This window comes from Mustelus asterias, chromosome 12 (assembly GCF_964213995.1).
Source record: "Mustelus asterias chromosome 12, sMusAst1.hap1.1, whole genome shotgun sequence".
Taxonomy (NCBI): domain Eukaryota; kingdom Metazoa; phylum Chordata; class Chondrichthyes; order Carcharhiniformes; family Triakidae; genus Mustelus; species Mustelus asterias.
In genome coordinates this window covers 105,301,307-105,323,459 of record NC_135812.1, presented here as the reverse complement: position 1 = coordinate 105,323,459, position 22,153 = coordinate 105,301,307, and the positions used below count along the sequence as shown (strand labels likewise).

Here is a 22,153-nt window from a genome sequence, read left to right as displayed (position 1 = left end):
TACCATTTGGCTGTTGAGGCAAACAGAAGCAACTTGGAAAGGTGCACGCTATAATTTTTTTAATGCGCATATTTATTTGAATTAAACATTTTCACTCAACGTACTGTTTCAACAGGATAAAATAAAGCCACATTATTTGATGAGCAGCTGATTTTTCTTGCGACAATATATTGTGAAGCCAAGCGCCAATGCCATCGGAATAGACCCATTGGAAACAGCACATCCCTTAACTTGTGCCCCCACTACCAAGCAGGGATGAGATGGAACCTCGGGGAAAATGGTTCACATGCAAAATGAAATAAAGAGTCCCCTCGCACCAAAATTTCCCAATTTGTTCAAGTCATTCATTTCTGACTTCAGGAGGCCGCGGTTCAAATGAAATGTCTCAGCTTCACGGTACGTTCCCTTAGAAAATTGCTTTTCCATTAACCAATCCAGTTTGTTTTGTGCTGCTCACAATGCACCTCATTTGAATATGTAATTGATATTATTCAAAACAAACGCGCATGCATTAATATCCCGAAAATCATTAAATTTCTCCAGCGTTCCGTTTCCGTTTGCAGTTTCTAAAATACATACAGGAGGTTGGGATTTTGTTGAGGTTTCCACCTTTTCAAGATGGTCTATTCACAAATGATGAAAATTAATAGTTCTAATGGAGCACGATAAGCAGACTGGTCTGACCAGGCAAAACGGTTTGGCAAGCTTCAGTTATCTAAATAAATAAAACAATTTTCCACTCAGTTTTAAGATAATGGAGCCATTTTTGGTGTAGTCATCACCCCAAAAATGTTGAACAAAAATCTGGTATGTGTGTAAGTCATGAGAAGAGCCTCCGCCATTGTGGGAAATTGTGTGTGGAACCCTGAACCCTTCGGAGCTTCGAGTCCCTCAACAAATGCAAAGCAGTGGCTCAAACACAGCGGACCCGCCCTTGCACATTGCGTTGGGTTTTATTCTTCTTTTGTTAGAAACCATTTCATATTCATGTTCAACGCCAAACAACTGCGGATCCCTGAAGTTGTGGTTCATTATTTTTTTTCCTGAATAAAATTACTTTTGAAATAAAATATTAAGTTCATGCACCGTGCAGTGCGGATGGCTCAAGATGGGCAACATGTTAGCAGCGCCAACTCCGCATGGGCAAGCTGACTGAAAGAGAATAACCCTTGCGGTCACATCTTAGGGTGTGAACAATTTAAACCCATTTCTGCGGTGATGTGCAAGGTAACAGTAAAATGCTTTAGAGGTTGCTTCTAATGCATTCAACTCCCTTCTTTGAATCGGTATTCTTCAAATAAATGCTCTTCAGGCATCAACCTGACAATTTTAATATCATCTGGGGCTATTTTTGTGCTGGTTTTACTGTACTCGCTGACGGTGCAGACATCGAACTATATCTCACCGCATTCCCTTAATCTTTCTGCAGTGGTTTCAAGCAGGCCTCTTTCCTTCCTGCTGATAGAGTTAGGTTTTATAGCTCAAAAACACAACACATCTGAAAGTTTTTTTTTTATAAAAAAAGCTCAGAACTAATCTAAATCATTTTCCATGCTGACAATGCACATTTCATCCATAAGTTTGATGTTTCAAATGTGTCCACAGTTGGGGGTTATTCTGTCAAATGGCTTCCAACAGTGACTCTTAAGTTTAGGGATTGGGAAGAAAAAGCAACAAAAAAAAAACTCAAGGGGAGAGCAACGTGTCTAAACCTCACAAATTCGAGAATGCTCCGCGGCCAGGATATCCAGTAGTGCAAAAAAATGAGGGATTTTGGGGAGAAGGTTGGGAGGGGGGTGGGGGGGGGGGTGGGGGGGGGGGGGGGGCAGGGGGGTGGGAATAAAAATGATGCGTGGCTTCCCACAGAGCAAAATAAAAATAAATGATAAAACGTGAACATTCGACTTACGCGTTTGACAAAGGAAGTACGATTCCCAGTTTACGGGAGAAATCCAAATAATGGGACCGTGACTCCAGGTGAAAATGAAAGGCCAAAGTCTATCGCATCAGGGGATGTTTTAAAGCTGGCAACATGCAGTTTCTGCAGATTAAGCTTATTTATCCCCATCCGGCATTAGAACACTCTTACGCCAAGGGCAGCACGCCCCCACTAAATCGGCGATCAGGCATGCAATTCCAACGCTCCCAAAAAACGTATTGCATTATTACCATATTAAAGTAAGATTTTTTGTTATTATTTTAGCAAAATAGACAAAAAGAAACGTCAGCCATTTTCACCTGCGAGTCTCGCCTCCTCCATTCCTGGGTCTGGTTCTCATGTTCTACTATGGCGGCGCGAAGCTGCTTCTCCAAGTTATCTATCTCGCGTTCGTGCTCTCGGACCAGGCTGTCTTTTTCCGCGTTGTGCTGCTGGAATAGGTGCGTCTTCTCCTGCTCATGCTCCAGCTTCAATTCTACTATCTGATTGGACAAGGAAGAGTACTGTTCATCAATACTACATCACTGTTGCCATGACAACAATTCTTCTGCTGCATTTTTCCCTCTCCTAATTCCTCTTAAATTGATCAATTTGTCGAAAATATTTCTCTTTCTTTTCCACCCCAATGCGAGACAACATTTCTGTGACATTGTGCCAACGCCCCTCTGCAGGTGCTAAAGCACTCCATTGAATTTGCTCATTATATTACCTGCTCAATCTTATCGACCCCTCCCACCCCATTTTTGCAAATTGCCTATAAATCCACAATACCCCTGAATAGAAAAACAATAAATCCACCAATATCTTTTGTAGAAACTCCGACTATATACATAGATATATATTATTTCTCTGTTGCAGCAATAACTGGCCTAAAACTATATATCTATAAAACTGTAAAACCTAATCCTTATGGAACCGTTAAATGCCGATTTCTGCAGCTATTCAAATTAAAAATGAGGGCTCAATGAAAACACGCACAAAAGGTTTTTTTTCCCCTTAAATCTTTGCAGAATGGAATTTGGATTTTGTTTTTGTGGAAAAATCAGCAGGTTACGATTCTACAGTTCCATTTCCATGCAGACAAAAATCAACCAACTTACAGTCGTTTTATATGAAAGCCGGAGCATTATCTCGCTGTCAGCTACGTGATTCTGAAATAAACAGACTTACGTGTTCAGCAGGACGCCTGCTGTGCTGGTAGCTCGCTATGATTACACATAAAGCAGTCTATTCCCCAATATTCTGTTCTCAGTCCCTACCAAGCTGGATACTGTGACCTGGGCCAATCCTCAGCTCTTCTGACTAGGTTTGAATGGTAGTATGAAACCGAGGCCTACTTTCTACTGCTTTGATACTAATCCTCCCAGACTGTGCACAATGGCACCCTACCTGGCCTTCTGACTATAGGCAGCTAGGCTGGCTTTGAAGCAGGTGATGAATAGGGGCCTGCAGGATGCCAGATTTCAAGCAAATGCCAGGCCACACAGCTGCTAGGAACAGTCACTTACATTTTTCTTCAGTTTTGGTTGATTTTCGTCGAGATGTCGTTCGGACCAAAAGATATAAGCTCATTTTAAGCACAGACATTCTCTTGTTTAACAGCTGATGGCTAGATCACTCTCAAATGTTTCTACATGCGCAGGGCATTCTAAGAGCACTTAACCCTTAGGCAACTTTCAAACTGAAATCAATTAATAAATTCGACCCCAAGGGACGTCTCGATTCAAACTTTCTTTACACGTTTCACCACAGACACACTCAATCTTGAAAATGGTAATGCTTTTCCTCCCTTTCCTCCGCACGCAAACAATAAAGCCAAGGTTTGCTGTTTTGCGACGACTTTGCTAGTGTATCACTACATTACAAACCCGCATTGTGGAGCACTGCTCTAATATTCATCAGTTTCGATTCCACTGCCCTGTACTGAACTGATTCCAACGCTGCTTACGTTCGTGACGCAGCCCTACATATTTCAATTATTTATTATTTCAAACAGAAAGATGCTTAAAAAATTGAAGAGGGATTAGGCACGCAAGCAGAAGACAAAGAAAAAAGCAATGGCAGGCAACATTTTGCGGTTAGGACTTTTGTGCTCGCCCATGAGGGGAAACAAGAATTCGCAATTTTAAAGCAAAACCGATGTCTAGTTTAAAAGAAAACAGGTGCACTGGAAGGGCATTCATAGTTAATGCTAATTAGTAACAAATACTTTTACTGATATTAATACGAACGTTTTTCTTTCTTCTCCCCACAACACCCCAAAATGATTAAGCAGTAACCCCTTGTCGTATCTTCTTCAGCCATCGCAATGTAAAGAGACACTTTTCACCGCGGATGCTTCCTCTGCTGGCTTGGCCAGCGACGTGTGGGAGGTGGGTTCATTCTACTTGGACCAGTGTAACGATTAGCCTCGACATGGGTAATACTTTGTACCTCTTCATTATAATGAATGCACCTTATCCTTATTCCTCCTTTCATTCTCATCTTCCTTATAAGGCAAACAGATCGTTGCTCCATCCCACCGCCCCCCGCAAGACCTATTTACCGCAGCATCACTGGTCACTCTATGCAACGCGCAGTACACTTGAATGCTAAAATGACAGGTTCCCAAGGACCCTGATATAATGAGTGTAAAGATAATGTGGCAGAATCAAAATCACTATTGTTTTACACTCAATCCTCCAGTGACCCAAATTATTCTAAGCATTTTCTGAAAAGACAGAAAATCTTTGTTTCTATAAAAGTAAAAAAGAATGTGACTATGTAGACCTGTTGTTCATATCGCTGCTTGAGTTCCTCCAACTGCCAAGAGAATTCTTTTGATTGCTTCTCTCGGACAGATTTTGATCTACTTAGATCTGCCTCAACCTTCTCCATCTATAAAATGCAAAAGAGAGAATTTTTGATTTGACACTGTAGTCATAGAGACAAAAATCTATAACTATTTCACTCCACCAAGTACAGCTTTAAACAAAACGTGTCCAGTATGTGGTTAAACCGCGATTACGTTTCAGCAGCTAATTTTTGTTTTCTACTTAAATACAATCAAGAAATATTCTTTACTGCTAAACACCACCAGCAACAGTTAAAAAAAAATCAAATTTTATAAAGAACAAAGTTTAAAAAAAATCTGATGACAAAGTAAATCAATCAAATCAGGATCAGAAGCAAACTTCAAATGCATTTGCCACTTTCCTTTGCATAAAGACCTCCTTCAGTTACAGATTCTGTCCCTGAGGCATCAGCAGACTGATCTGAGGAATATAAATTATACAGTGAAAACTGAAACTATCAAAGCAGCAGGTTAACCCATTGTGCAGTTGGGTAAAGGATGGTTCGAAGATACGCAGTGACTGGTTAAAACTGTTACTGGTCCGGAGTTGTGTCTTCATTGAGTGCTGGTGGCACTGACACTGGCAGCGAGATAGTGCATGTTGAACAAGTTGGCCACCCTTTTTATTCCAGCTCCTGTGAATCTGGTTTGTAATTTCACAGCCGACAGGAACGATACTTCAGCCGTATGAACCTCTTGAATGTTATGTTCACTCACATTATTTACCTGCAGCAATGTACCAAGTTCCTGAATCCACTTGAAGATGTTCTTGACAATTTAGGAACATAAGACATAGGAACAGGGGTAGGGCATTCAGCCCTTTGAGCCTGCTCTGCCATTCAATTAATACATGGCTGATCTGTTTTTCTATTTTCCCTCCATAACCCTTGATTCCCTTCTCTATCAAGAATTTGTCTTGAGTAAATTCAATGACCCAGCTTCAAATGTCCTGTGGGGAAGAGAATTCCCCACACTAATCATCCTCAGAGAGAGAAAACAATTGTCATTTCCATCGTAAAAGGGGGACCAATTGTTCTTAAGCTATGCCTCCTAGTTCTAGTCTCTCCCACAAGTGGAAATACCCTGGTATCCACGCTCTCAAGAACGCTCAGGATCTTACATGTTTCAATAAGGTCACCTCTCATTCTTCTAAACTCCAATGGCTATAGTCCCAATCTGTTCAACCTTTCTTCAGAAGGTAACTCCCTCTTCTCAGGAATCAGTCAAGTACTCTTTCTAATGCAATTATATCTTTTTTTCAAATCAGGAGACCAAAACTGTACACACTATTCCAAATATGGTCTCACCAATGCCCTGTACACATGCAGTAAAGCTTCCCTACTTCTATATCCAATTTCCTTTACAATAAATGCTAATAGTCCATTTGTCTTCCTAATGATTTTTGGACCTGCATACTAACCGTTTGTGATTCCTGCACCAGGACCTAGCTCCCCCCCATACCACCAAATTTTGCAATGTCTCTCAATTTAAAAATAAAATACTACTTTTCCATTCTTCTGCCCTGTGGACAAGTTCACATTTTCCCATATTATCTGCCATCTGCCAAATATTTGCCCATTCACTTAACATGTCTTTATCCTTTGCAGACTCCACACCTTTTCTTGACGATCCATTTTCCTGTCTATCTTTGTGCCATTGGTAAATTTAGCTACCATATAGTCGGTCCTTTCATCCAAATCATTGATGTAGATTGTAAATAATTGAGGGCCCAGAACTAATCCCTGTGACACTCCACTAGTTATAGCTTGTCAACCCATAAAAGACCCTTTGATCCCTGCTCCCTATTAGCTAGCCAATCCTTTATTCATACTGATATGTTACCCCCTATACCATGTGCTCTTATCTTGTGTTGTAACCTTTAATGTGGCACCTTATCAAATGCCCCCTTGAAATCCAAGTGCACCACATCTACAGGTTCCCCTTTATCCACTTTGCCTGTTATCTCCTCAAAAAATGTAATTAAACACAATTTCCCTTTCACAAACCCATGTTGACTCTGTCTGATCAAATTACAATTTTCTAAGTATCCTGTAATAACCTCCTTAATAATAGATTCCAACAATTTCCCAATGACAGATTAATTTGACGTTAGTCCACAAATGACAGAATATTAGTGTGATTTAGAGGCCCAATGGATTACTCGGTGCTATGGTAAGAAGTAGGTTTGTGCCTGTGATCCCATGCACAGTAAGTTGGTGATGTTACCCTTTCTGGAGAGAGGTCCTCAGGACGGATTCAATGTTTTGCCAAGTAGGGTAGAACAGGTCATGGAAGGGGAACAAGATTCTCATATAGCTTTAAGCAACTTGATCAGGGGTGGTGGAAACCTGAGAACACTGTTCTATTCCAGGCCAAATGATAGGGTAGTGTCCTTTGGAGACAATTGAATAATGACCGTAAAAAAAACAAGGAATGAAAATGTTTTCAATCTTTCTTTCGCTCATAATTCACAACCAATGGTTGGACATGTAAACTACATGTGTCGCTAATAAATAAACTTTAAAAAAAACTACCTGTTCTTTATCCACAGAAGGAATACTTGCCAATACTTGCCATCAATGCTTGAAAGTCCTTTTTTACCATTTACACAAACCTCCATTAAAAACTGTTACCAAATTTGGTTGGTGAGACCATCAGGCACCAGGTAGAAGCAACAAGAGATGTGGTTCTGTGCAATGGGTCAATTCCTGCTACTCCCTCACTATATGGGCAAACCTGCACGGAGTTGAGCATCACTCCACTTTGGTCTAAAAATGCAATGTGTCGCTGACAGCTCAAGGTATTTAAGTCTATTTGAGATCTTTGTCCCTCGTGCCAGTCATACGCATCACGCTATATTTCCTCAAAAACGGTGACGCACTGCGAAGGTCAGTGATGAAAACGGGAGCTTGAAAGTCTGTCAAAGATCCTCAGTCCACTGAAAGTTAGGAGCCTCATCCTTCACTGTCAGAAATGACTGCCTCAGTTAAATGCTTCCTTTTAAGTTGTGCTAGTATGTGCGAGGTGAATTTTTAGTTTTTCACTATGTAACCAGTTCACTCAGACAACAGGTATCAAAGATTAGAAATCTAAAGTACACAAAAACCAATAGAGGGGAGGGAAGGAAATTAAACCTGGTTCTGTTTAAAATTATGTCTCATGGACTGAATGGTGCAATTAGCAACTTCAACTCAGGTCTGAGATCCAATGCAAAGGAAAAAGCCAGACTATCAGGATTAGCTGTAGAATAAGAGAATTGCCACTGTAACCAGGCCTCGTGACAAGTTCATCTTCCCAGCAGAATTCTACAAACATGACAAACACTATGGGGCTGAAGGCCTAGCAGTTTTTGGTTTGTACCCCAGCATAAAAAATGATGACAAAATCAATGTACAATCAAAGGGTGGGGCAACTGCACAAAGATTCTGCTTAAACACTTGAACATTGAAATCAGAAAAAAACACAAGGCAACTTCCGTTGCTCTTCACTGAATCAAATGACCAGAATTTTGTTCTATCCCAATGAGAGGGGCAAGTAGGGGGAAAAATGGGAAAATATTCATACTCAAAGAGTTCTTAAGGTTGAAAAATATTGTTAATCATAGTTTTTCGATATGAATTAGCATTTTGCATTTCTTTCCCACTCTAGCTTATCTTTAATAGAGTCATAGAGGTTTACAGCATGGAAACAGGCCCTTTGGCCCAACTTGTCCATGCGCCCTTTTTTTTAAACCCCGAAGTTTGTCCCAATTGCCCACATTTGGCCCATATCCCTCTATACCCATCTTACCCATGTAACTGTCTAAACGCTTTTTAAAAGACAAAATTGTACCCGCCTCTACTACTACCTCTGGCAGGTTGTTCCAGACACTCACCACCCTCTGTGTGACAAAATTGCCCCTCTGGACCCTTTTAAGTTTACATTTATTTATTAGTGTCAGAAGTAGGCTTACATTAACACTGCAATGAAGTTACTGTGAAAATCCCCCAGTCGTCACACTCGGGCGCCTGTTCGGGTACACGGAGGGAGAATTTAGAACGGCCAATGCACCTAACCAGCATGTCTTTCGGACTGTGGGAGGAAACTGGAACACCCGGAGAAAACCCACGCAGACATGGAAAGAATGTGCAGTCTCCACACAAGCTGGGAATCAAACCCGAGTCCCTGGCGCTGTGAGGCAGCAGTGATAAGCACTGTGCCACCGTGCCGCCCCGTTCTTTGATACGAATTAGTATTTTGTGTTTCCTCTCCACTCTCGCTTATCTTTAGGCATCAGCTTTATTCTATTTTCAAGCTCAGTGTATCATCCTTAATCAACTTTCTAAGAGAATTGGAGAAAACCAATAAAAACTATCTGGGAGAGGGTAAAACCTGGGAGATAGTCTCCATTTTGAGGTAACAGCAACTTGCTGGAAGTCTATCACCCTCTGGTCTCCTGGACAGTAAGACTGGCTTGTTTGATACAAGCAGTTATACTGTCATCAACTAGCTGCCTGCAGATCTTTCTCTTTCCCAGTCTTGGAAACTTGTGCTTCAGCTCAAACCCAATTAAATATTCGGCAGCAGCTGTGGCAAAGCTGTGGCTCTGGTTTCTGGTGTGAGGAGCAAACAGTGGCAAGACAGCTTTATGGACTTTCTGAGTGAAAGCTTGCGCAATCGAAAACAACCTGTACATTTGGGGTGGCACGGTGGTTAGCGCCAGGGACCTGGGTTCGAATCCCAGCTTGGGTCACTGTCTGTGTGGAATTTGCACGTTCTCCCCATGTCTGCGTGGGTTTCCTCCGGGTGCTCCGGTTTCCTCCCACAGTCTGAAAGACGTGCTGGTTAGGTGCAGTGACCCGAACAGGCGCTGGAATGCGGCAACTAGGGGAATTTCACAGTAACTTCATTGCAGTGTTAACGTAAGCCTTACTTGTGACTAATAAAAATAAACTTAAACTTCAAACATTTGTCCCATCAATCTGAAAATAGCTGAAAACAAAAACAAGTCATGGTAGACTTGCAACTTGAGCTGGGGCATCTTCATCAAAATGCCCCACTTGATGCTGAATCCAGTCCAACCACTCTCAAATTCCACTCGACCCAGGCACTGTTATTACACAGCTTTAAATGGCTGAGGATGAGTGTATGAAATCTGAAAAATGAACATTTGATTAATCTGATGTTTAAATTCCCGACAATTGTGCTTCACTAAAGTGAGCGTTTTTCCAGCTAAATATTTCCACTTTCCAAAAAAAGACGTCTAATTGGAAAACTTGATTATTCTTGCAGTCAATTCATTTTTGTTTATAGATTCACCAGATGGCGCTGCATTGTGCACTGGGTAATAATGGGTTAAAAACTATAGCGTTCCACCTGAAAAACAAACCCACTCCAATGATTTCCCCCAATTTATCAGACTGCAGTTTAATTTCTAATAATGCCAAAACTATCCCAATCTTCAGTCCACAACAAACACAGACTGGAATGACAAGAAAGCTGGCGATAAGTTAAACGATGAACGATGAAACAGATTTAGTTGCTGCCCTAAAAGTTACTGTGTTGGACTTCATAGCTTACCTCACTTCAAAGCATGTCATTTGGAAGCAATCTATTCTTATGCATCAGTGCTGGGATCAATTAGTAACAGTGGAAAACTGAATTCCTTACAAGAGTGTTTCCTGATTTGAAGCTAAATTTTTTTTCCCCCCCTCGGCAAAATGAACTTGTCCTGAGGAACCAATGGTGCTGTAAGGATTATGCAACCCACAAAATCCACACTTCCAAAGTAATTACACGGTCAACTTTCAGTGTGATTTCAGGATGAGCATGAGGTGCAGTTAAAAAAAAAAACAGCCTGAAAGTATCCGAGTTGCTGCGGGTACAGACTTTCCATTCCTGCCAGGGACCGTACCATTCCTCTGATCCCTAATTTTAAGGCAAAACACATAAGCCTTGGTGAAATGCAAGGAGGGGTTTGTGGATGGATCCAAGTATTTAGCGCTGCTCTGAGGACTGTTTCTGTTCAGAAAGAAAGCACTTGCATTTACATCACGCCATTCATGACCCCAAGATATCCCAAAGCCCTTCGTGGCTAATGAACTATTTCTGAAGAGTAGTCACTGAAGCAATGTAAGGCGGTGCAGCAACTCATCTGCAACAAGGTCATGATGTGGAGACAAGGTCCCACAGAGTAACAGGATAATCATATTTTCTTTGTAAATTATGTTGGTTGAGTTTGCAAACCAGGAGAATTCCTGGTTTTCTATAAACAGAGGGATCCTTTACACCTGCCTCGGTTTCACCTGAAACATGACACTGCTGATAGTGCAGCACTCCTTCCGCACTCCACTGGAGTGGAGTGTCACCCCAGATTAGGAGCAGGACTCGCTGAGACTCTGGAGCAGGACTTGAACTCACAACCTTCTGACTTAGAGGCGAGAGTACTACCGAATGAGCAAGGCTGACACTTAGGAAAATTAACAAAAAAGAGGAAGAATACAGCTTTTCAATAACAAATCATTGTATAACATGGGTGATGAGACTTCAAAAAGGTCAATTGAAAAGAAAACTCCAGATTAGATTGACTTGAGTCAATTGAAAGTGTTGTTTTGCACACAGCAGGAACATGTGATAAGAAATGCATCTATCTTCACAGCGAGCAAGTTCTGGGAGAGTTCTTATTCTGGCTTTCATCTATTTTCAATGCCTTTTCCTCTGTTTTTACATAAATGTATCGACTCAGACAGTTAACAAAAAGATTAAGAGTCATATTCCAAAAAATTGTTTAACCCGTTCAAATGATTTGTCCAATTGCCTGTCATCTATTCCAGCCTAATACCCGATACATGTATTTGGTACGTGTAAATTTTCAAACTTGTTGAATTCCTAGAACTAAAATGAGGGCCCTTCATTATCTGGCAGATCAAACCAAGATTTCCAGTCATGAAGGCAGCAGTCCAGCAGCTCAAGGTTGACACCCTGAGACAAATCCAGAAGGCCAAGGGCATGTGGTGAGAAGAGAAAGTCTTGAGAGATCTAACAATATACTGACCATCAGAACATGAAAGCTATTTTGAAGCTACCAGGGCTATATATAGACCAAGGTCAAATGGATAAAATCTCCTTTGCTCACAAAGTTAAAGTTTATTTATTAGTCACAAGTAGGCTTACATTAACACTGCAGTGAAATTACGGTGAAAATCCCCTAGTTACCACACCCCAACACCTGTTTGGGTTCACTGAGGGAGAATTTAGCATGGCCAGTGCACCTAACCAGCAAATCCTTCGGACTGTCCATTGGCGAGCAGATTGAAAACCAGATCAGCTACGATGGCGAATGTTTGACAACAAAGAGTTCCACAATTCAAAAAAAAATCCAAGTGTACAAAGCAGTTGTCGTCACCACACTCCTGTACTGCAGTGAGACCTGGACTGTGCATCAATGGCACATAAGAGAGCTAGAGAAATTCCATAAGCAATGCCTCCAGATCTATCCCCTGGATTCATTGGGAGGAACAGTGAACAAATGCTACTGCCCTTCTTGACAAGTATTCAGGCAAATTTCCTGAGAAATAAACTTTGATGGACTGCACACTGTTCAGATAGCTGAAAAGCATCTCCTTCACCAGGTCCTGTTTTCTCAACTCTCAAATGGCCAATGTTCCATGGGTGGACAAAGAAAATGCTTCAAAGACATTCTGACTCTCCTTGAAGTGCAGCAGCAATGACGTTTAATGACCAGGAGGAGCTTGCTCCCAACTAATCAAAATGGCGACAACTTGTCCATCAAACTGCATCATGCTTTGAGTCACAATGTCTTAACGAATGGTGGCAGAGAGGAAAGAAAAGGAAACAAATCCTGCACTCCGGAATCCACTATCCCATGGGGAATCCTGCCCCATTGTGCCCAAAGGTCTATGAGTCAGAAATCAGCCTGTCAGTCACATGAAGACCCATAGCAGAGACATGTAAGCCTGAGTAAACGCCATCCTTGAATCGAGGGACAGCCAATGATGGTGAATTCCAACAGGTACTAGTGTATATATAGCCTGCTCTTTATTCAGAATCACCCTTTGATGAATAACATTACGTTATGGTGGAGTAAAATCCTGAATGAAATTCTGAATTTAACACATTGCTACCAAGGAAGAAAATTTGAAATAAAATGTTCGAAAGTCTCAATGATCTCTTGGATAAATCTGTTATAGCCTCCTCACAAGCAACAACTCCAACTTCCCCAATCTTCACTGTCGCCAAATTTCCTGCCCACCCCATCCACTGGGGCTTAATCTCACCAACTCTGCTTCCAGCCTACTCATCTATTCCACTGCTGAACGCCTGAACTCTGCCAAAGCATCAAATTGTCTCTCTCTGATTTGCCTCAAGTTTATTCACCTGCAAACATGGTGCTTGCCATCCAAGGCTTTAATGTGGATGATTGAATTGACATCATGGCCTTGATGGAAACTTGACTTATGGGTGACCAATCCTTATCCCTCCCCACCCAAGTCTCCACACCTGTTTATACTTTGATTCACTAGCCTTGCCTGAACTGCTGTGATTATGTACTGATGTGGCCCAAATCGCATCCCTGACCTCTTCCTAGTCCATAGGTACATTCTCATCCTTTGAGCACCTCATCTTGTTCCATTCTTCTGACTTCCTTATTTTCCATAGCCCAGCCAAGCCTCACCCTGAACTTCTCGTCCATATACCTCCATTCATTTCCTTCCTTAGCCTCTGGACTGAGTGACTTCTGATCCTCAGTGATTTCAGTTGTCAGCACAACTCAACTCAACTTGCTTTCTTCTCCAAGAATATTTCCCTCCTGCTTTCCCTTTAATCTCTCCCATCACACAAATGTTCCATCCCTTGGCACTGCTATCTTACGTGGCCTCTCCTTTCAAGGACAGATAAGAATAGCACCAATCAACTGTTTGTATTCCTCACCCCCCTAAAACATTCCTCTTCTGATCCTGTCATAGAATCATAGAATAGTGCAGATGGAGGCAATTCAGCCCATCAGGTCTGCACCGACCACAATCCCACACAGGCCCTATCCCCTTAACCTCATGCATTTACTCTAGCTAGTCCCCTGACACTAAGGGGCAATTTAGTATGCCCAATCTACCTAACCCGCACATCCCTGGACTGTGAGAGGGAACCGGAGCACCCGGAGGAAACCCACGCAGGCACAGGGAGAATGTGCAAACTCCACACAGACAGTGACCCCAGCCGGGAATCGAACCCGGGACCCTGGCGCTGTGAGGCAGCAGCGCTAACCACTGTGCCACCCCAGAAAAAACTCCCTCAAATCATTTACAACTGCAGTGTCAAAGTCCCAACCCCATGCCTTTGGTCCTCCACTCACCATCATACTTCTGTAAGCTATCGATCTTTTCAATCACTGTTTCCACCCAACCCAGGTGAGATTCCCCCAAAGTTGTTGATCCGAGTGAGACCCCTCGATTTGTCACCAATTTGGGATGCCGCCTCCCCCAAAATCGTTACAATCCCGGCGAGGAGGGATGAACTGATTCCCTGTCTTTATTTAACCCCCTCTGTTTGTCACAACAAGATTAAATTTAATCTAAAAGGATTCTTTTTCATGGATACCTTTTTCCCAGACCCAATAGTTTGGTTTGAAAAGGAGTTAATTTAACCAGGCTTTCTTGGGTTAAAGAGAGAGTGAGTTTATTAATTACAAAAGGTAAGAAAATGGTCAAACACATGCAGATACATTCATACAGATTAGAAGGGAGAATTGGGTTCAAAGTAACTAACTATAAAAAAGGGATACAGAACAGTCCTTGATTTGTGAGCAGTAGGTGATTGAGTGTTGCGATTCAAGAATCCAGTTGAGGTGACTTTAACAGGTGAATAGTTGGCGTTCCGATTCCAGTGTTGTGTGGTTTGGTGGAGAAGCTTCTCTTTTCAGCTGCGGTCTTTGCTGACTTCCACAGTCAGAGAGAGAGATTGAGAATATACCTGAAAATGGCTCTTTGCAGGAGTATTATGTGTGTGGTTGCTGGCTTTTAATTCTTGGTCAAAACTCGCAGCACTTGTTCTCACAGAACACACACACACTGACAGACAACCTAGGGCAACTTTTCAGCTGGCTTTTAACCCATTCTTTGCATATTCCAAGTGGGTAGGCGAATCCACAAAATCTATCTGGACATTACACAGGATATCTCTTGTCTCCATCGGAGATGGCAATTAGCTTCTGGATAGTTTTAGAAGCACCTTGTCTGGCAACCAGGTGGGGTTCTATTGTTTCTCAGAGCAATTCTGCAGCACGTCAGCCAATGGTTTGTGTTCATTATAAAAACCTCAGGTATTATTTAAAGTCCAATATTTCTGGGTGTAGTTCAGTGTTTTTTCTTCGTTATTATGACATCAGTCCCTTAGCATCACTTTTGAAAGTACTGTTACCAATCAATTCCTTCTTCACTTCCACCTTTGTTCCCTCAAATCTAAAGGATGCAAACATCAACGTATCCGGCACTCAACTAGTTTAGCCATTTGTCAGCAGATCTGGCTGGACCATGCCAAGCATCATCAACGCCTCCCCTCCTCTGCCAACCCTGCTTCCTCTCCCAAAACATGATGAAATGCAAAGTAATCCCAGGTTCTTTCCTCCACTAATTATTATTGCCTTAAAACCCACTTACTTCCACACTCACCTCCAGCCATTAATGTGAGGAGCTCGTAGGCTTGTCACTAAGATTGAGAAAATCCACTCACCTGCTTCTGTTGCTGATGAATCCACAGTTTTCTCTCATTTATCTCCTATTTCCATGCCTACCCTGTTCAAATTCACCTCATTTGTGAGACCTACATCCTGCTGTCTCTATCCTACTCCCGCTGAACTGCTGGCCACCTCCCAATTTCCCATTGCAGGCACCATTGATAGCTGATATGACCCCTGGACTCACTGACTGACCTTTCCTGCTTGTTAACCAATTTATCAAGCTTCAAATTTGCATCAAGTGATTGTTCAAATCGCTTTACAGTCTTATCCCTCCCTATCTCCCAAGATCTATCACTCCTACAGGCCTCTGGGAACTCTTTTCATACAATCCCTACAGTGCCAGAAAGAGACCATTCGGCCCATTGAGTCTGCGCCGACTCTCTGAAATAGCATCCCCCCCAGGCCCTCCTCTCCATCCTCTCCTCGTAGTCCCGTGCATTTACCATGGCTATTCTCCCTAACTTACACATCTTTAGATGCTAAGGGGGAATTTAGCATGGCCAATCCACCTAACCTGCACATCTTTGGGGTGCAGGAGGAAACCGGAGCACCCGGAGGAAACCCACGCAGACACGGGGAGAGTGTGCAAACTCCACACAGTGAGTCACCCAAGGCCAGAAACGAACCCGGGTCCCTGGTGCTGGGAGGCAGCAGTGCTAACCACTGTGCCACCCAGCACCGTCTTCCATGCATCCCCGATTCCTTTCTTTACAGCCATGTAGGCTCAAAACTCTGGAATTTCCTTCCAAAATGTTCTGTATCTTTTTCCTCCTTAAAACCCACCTCTTTTAGTTACCCATCGTCAGTATTTATCTAATTACACTTCAGTGAAGCATCCTGTCACATTTTTCTGCCTTTCAGATGCTGCACAGATACAAATGATCATTGTTGTTGAAATACACAGCAGGTCAATCAGTCTCTGAAGATAGAAAGATAGATTAATATATAGTGTGGCCATAGGCTACTGATTTGAGTTTGCATGTCAAATAAATGTCTTTTCTCTTCAGGAACTCCCCCAAATCCATGTGCTTCTTGTCAAATGTGAGAGAAAATGGAATTTGAAGACTATATTGCATCAATGTGGATAAAACATTTGGCTGATGATAAAATGCATTGCTGCCAAATGTGTAATCGAGAAGAATTCTCAGAAGCAGCCAACAAGAGCCTGGATGAGGAGAATAAAATGTGCTGTTACCACAGCCATGGAAGAAGGTTTGTTTGAGTTTTAAAGCTGAATACAGCCACATTCTGCATCACACTCTTTAAGCACATGTTTACTGTTAGTTACAACTCAATATACACAGAGTGGGTAGGAGCACACACTTAAAAGAACACTGGTTGAGGAAAACAGGTGGATTAAAGCCATGTGAACCTCTGCTACTCCACATCTAATTACATACTTTTTTTTTGCAGCTTCAGGGTTTATGCCAGCCTGTTTTCTCCAGCAAGAAGTCTTGGGACTGCTTATCTCGCAACAGCACCTTTTTTATGTACTTAGCATGGAGAGGTATCACTGCTGGAAAATAGATCATTTCACGCTTTCTGTATTGGCACCATGTACTTTACCGCTAACGTAAAGCTAAGGCTGTGTCATAAATTGAAGAGATGAAGATGGAACTTCCCATTCCAGCGAGTCTCTGATCTTCGCTGCAACTATCTTGGGAGGTGTCTGGCGGAGGCTAAGTGTGTGTGTGTGCTGTGCAGGAGGGGGATACTGAACGGTGCTATTGCTAGTTCAATCTCAACACTGGGTCAATAGCCAAAAGCTTTCCTGACTTCTCACTCAGAACTGGAAAATGGCCTGCAGGATCAGAACAAGGTGAGGAAAAAAGATATATTTGAACAATCTAGGCGATTTGAAATAGATGCCAATCTATCTCGTTTAGTAGTTGGAAGCAGCACTAAGTCAGCAGCTTGCAATGAACAAGTCACCTCAAAAATACAGTGATTCATTTTTTCACATTTTAAATACAGTTTCGGAAAACGAGAAGCTTTGTTTTGCTGTTTGGGTGGGTAATGACGTGAAACAACTGAAGCACACCTTCGGCCTCCACTAGTGAAAAACATTTCAGAGGTAGTTAGATGATTGTGAAAACTTGCACTTGCTAATAAAAGCAGAAATAGTCTGGCACAAAAGCTTAATAAATTCCTTCGACTCAATAGCAGAAGCTTCACCTGCTGTTTCATTTCAGAGTAGACCTTCTCAGAATTCAGCTCCACCTGTCTCTTGAATTCTTCCAAAGCTGCGTCTGCCTTCTGGGCTTGGAGCTTCTGCATCTCAGTCACCCTTGTCAGCTGGTCTTCTTTCTCGCTAAATAAGCACAAATATTTCAGTAATATACTCTTTATAAGTATCTTAAGTCTCACAGAATAAACCCACCATTAACCTTTATCTTCATGTAATAAAACTCTTGCGCAGGTGAGATTCACACCAGAGATGCTACACTCCCAGAGATGTTATCTTTCAGAAAAGGCTCTATCTGCCCAGGTGCTGGTAGAAGATCCATTGGACTATTCAAGCAAGAACCAGGAAGATTGTCCAGATATCCTTGCCGACATATCTTTCAACTAATGACCAGAACAAATTGCCTGGGTGTTTATCTCACTGCTGGGTTTCAATACCTCTGTCACATCATCTGACTTCATCTCTGTCTCAGCTCATCTGCTGCTGAAACCTCATTCATTACCTCTAGACTTGACCATCCCAATGCACCCCTGGCCAGTCTCCCACATTCTATCCTCCTTAGACTTGTGGTCATACAAAACCCTGCTATCCATGTCCTAACTTGCAACATGTCCCATTCCCCTATCATTACTGTGAATACTGACCTACATTAGTTTACAATCAAATAATGTCTTGATCTTAAAATTTGTATCCTTATTTTCAAATCCCTCCATGGTCTCATGGGTGTTGATTTGTTGGCAAGTTACCTCTGATTGGTTGAGGTGTTAGCATGGACCTTTAATTCAAAAAAAATGCGATGCCTGGACATATTCTTTTTACCTGCAGAGGGAGGGTCCATGCATATGAATGGTGTGCCATATTGAGAGCCCAAATGATAATTTAAAATTGTTTTTAATGTTATTCCTCGCACACTCCAGATTGTTCACAAAGTGTTGCCAAGTCGCAGAATCACATTTAACATGAAACATTATGTTGAGTTTTACAAGCGTGGGCTGGTTGAGTATGGTCAGTACTCTGTCTATTGGTACAGGTTGGTTGATGTGATCTGCCATCATTGGGATGAATGGCCTACGTACCTGGCCTTTGTTTGCTATAGGCAGAGGACAATGACAAGGAGACAGATTTAGGGAATAGATCTCCATTGCATCAGAAATTCCCATTTCCAAGACTCAGAAGTTCAATTTAATAGTAAAAGCTGGTACATCTCGAGACATGAGGTGCATTGCCCTCCAGAGGATTGCCAACGTACCCCACTAGGAAGGCCCAAGTGAGGGAAATGTCCTGAATGTACAAAGGATAGTTTGGTCAAGGAGGGATTTCACGCGGTGTCAGGGAGGGGAAGCATGGCCACCCTCCTTGCAGGACAGATACTATGATAAATCAGTAGTGCTGTAGCCACTCACAGGCCCCATGCAAATGAAACAGCCTCTTATTGACCTCACAAACTAAAGTGAGTTTAGTCCAGGATGGTATGTTCCCAGCGTAAAGTTCATAAGTTCATAAGATATAGGAGCAGAATTATGCCATTCAGCCCATCGGGTCTGCTCCGCCATTCGATCATGGCTGATATGCTCCTCATCCCCATTTTCCTGCCTTCTCCCCATAACCCTTCAACCCATTACCGATTAAAGATCTGTCCAACTCCTCAAATTTACTCACTGTCCCAGTATCCACCGCACTTTGGGGTAGCGAATTCCACAGATTCACAATCCTTTGGGAGAAGCTCTGTTTTAAATTTGCTATCTCTTATCCCAAGACTATGACCTCTCGTCCTAGAATGTCCCACAAGAGGAAGCATCCGCTCCACGTCTACTTTATCCAGACCTTTTATCATCTTGAATACTTCAATTTGATCTCCCCTCATTCTTCTAAATTCCAGAGAGTATCGGCCTAAACTGTTCAATCTCTCTTCATTCGACAAACCCTTCATCTCTGGAATCAACCTAGTGAACCTCCTCTGAACTGCCTCCAATGTCACTACATCTTTCCTCAAATGCGGGGATCAAAACTGTGCACAATACTCCAGGTGCGGCCTCACCAATGCCTTGTATAGTTGCAGCAATACTTCCTTACCTTTATATTCTATGCCTTTAGTTATAAATGCCAACATTCCATTCACTTTCTGTATTAGCTGCTGTACCTAGGATAAACAAAGCGATTGTGGCCTAAGGATTTTCGAGGCCATTATTTTGTATGATTGGTGCACTGATTGGATGGAGTTGAGGGCAATCATAGCCAGGACAATTGTCTCACAATTTTGACTTTGGAAGTTCATGATAGCACAGCAGGCCTTGGAATATGTCTGGATCCATGATTCAGCCAACAATGGTTAGCTCTTACCTCCGTTTATTTAGTGTTGAAACATTACAATTACCATCACAAGGCACTATGGTCTCAGGGCCCAGCGAGACATTCATCTGGGGACATCGGATAAGGACATAGATCATAGAATAGAATCCCTACATTACAGAAGAGGCCATTTGGCCCATCGAGTCTGTACCGACTACAATCCCACCCAGGCCCTATTCCCGCAACCCCACGCATTTACCCTGCTAATCCCATGACACTATGGGCAATTCAGCATGGCCAATCAACATAACCCACACATCTTTGGACTGTGGGAGGAAACTGGAGCACCCGGAAGAAACCAACATAGACACGGGGAGAATGTGCAAGCTCCACATAGACAGTGACCCATGACTGAAATTGAACCTGGGACCCTGGCGCTGTGAGGCAGCAGTGCTAACCACTGTGCCACCATGCCGCCCAGGCAGGACTGAGTTCAATTCTGCTGGTTCCCGTGGATGAATATGACATTCCTCAATATTATCACACAATCCTAAATGTCAATAGAGGAGAGATCTGAACAACCACAGGTGCCTTTCAGTCATCCCTATATTTTACACAAAGTGCAATTCCCCCTCTGAATGGCATCATTTACAGGAGCAAGAAGGAAGCACCAACCATTCCCAGCAACTGGCTGTATTGCAGAAAGACAGGATATCACCAAAGCTCAATGCAGACTAGAGTGGCTCTACTGTAACAAATGGCCAGTGAGAGGAAATCAATGAGTAATTCAAAGGGTATGTACAGCAAAGCGTAAACATCTAAACTGGATTCTTCATTCATGACAGCACCTTTGAAGTCGGCTTTTGCAATCTTTAATAAGAAATTAATTTGCACACTTCCACTTCTCTAGATTCCTTCCTTTGTCTGACTGTCTGATTTTCCTTTGAAACGTCTTTTCTGCAGGGAATGGGAATGCTGCTTTGATACATTTTAAATGTAAGTGCTGCTGGCTCTAACAGTACTGCTGTTGATGTGCCATGTATTCAAATTCAAAAAGTAAGAGCAAGTGCTCAGTAGGTCAGACCTGAGGAAGGCAAGTTTATGGGGAAGGTTAGATGGTTGTGTGCATCTTTTCTTGCCTATACATTTGTAAGGGTCTTAAACCTAAAAGATCGAGTGACTGACTTCCGTTCCCCCCCTAGTTACTGTTGGACCTGCTGAGTTTTCCTAGCTTGTATTCTTTTCATTTTTGACTTCCAGCTTCTGCAGTATTTTGCATTTTATTCAAATTCAAACATTGCTACTGTAACTTCAAACAGCTAGGACGTACACGGTGTTGACGTTCGTGCTTCTGAGTTTTTTAGGCATAGTACAAATGTAGCGCTCACTAACATTCCGTCAATGACTCAAGGAATGCTGCAGTACATTAAACCCCTGAATGATAGAATACTGGTCTGTAACTACACAGCGAGCTCCTGGATTCAACCGTGGGAGTTTATTCAAGTGGATTTCGCCACTGGAAGAAAATCCAACACTGTTAATTCCAATTTAATGAGAATTTTATACTTGCATAGTGTAGCAGTGGAGAAACCCTGCCATTAAGTACTCAACTTTGTTATCTTTTCCTGGAAAGCAAGGAAAAGAGGGAACAATATCGCACTTCAGCTTGGTCAACACCCCACAGCAATCAAATCATGAATTGAGGCAAAAGGAGCAATAAGTATGCAAAGGACTAAAGGTGACGGAAGGCCATATTCGGACTTCCCTGGAGGTACAAAGAGCCCGTAAGCAAACCCCACTACATATCAAACTATGACGTGAATGAGTGTTACAAGGTCTACGTACACAGCAATGGCTAATGCTAATATTAAAAGATTTTGGACAGTTATTTTTCAATCTTCAACTTTCTCCAGTGTTCGGCCTTTTGATTCACTGTTTTGACTTGCCCACTTGATCTCAGGAAAATCTGGATATCAATGCAGAAGCTGCCTGGCAGTGGAACGCTGACCAAAACGTAATGTGGTGTCACAGCGCTGATTGTACAACAGCTTTAACTAACTATAGAGGCACATTTTACATGAAAATATTTTCTATCGTTTTACCAAAATATCAGTTCAAGATTTAAAGAAAATATTCTGGCTGAGAAATGAGATATTGAGATATGAGATGCCA

At 42.3% G+C, this 22,153-nt stretch overlaps 1 protein-coding gene across 3 annotated transcripts in view; it reads right to left on the bottom strand.

The window, feature by feature from the left end:
- Positions 1-22,153, bottom strand: part of cep112 (centrosomal protein 112) — a 483,816-nt gene that overhangs the window by 200,785 nt on the left and 260,878 nt on the right. For all 3 annotated transcript variants that reach the window (XM_078226009.1, XM_078226010.1, XM_078226011.1), the window contains 3 exons: positions 17,683-17,818; positions 4,709-4,816; positions 2,239-2,421 (listed from right to left, as the gene is read on the bottom strand). In XM_078226009.1, the coding sequence (XP_078082135.1) occupies positions 2,239-2,421; positions 4,709-4,816; positions 17,683-17,818 (427 nt within the window). The remainder of the gene's footprint in view (positions 1-2,238; positions 2,422-4,708; positions 4,817-17,682; positions 17,819-22,153) is intronic.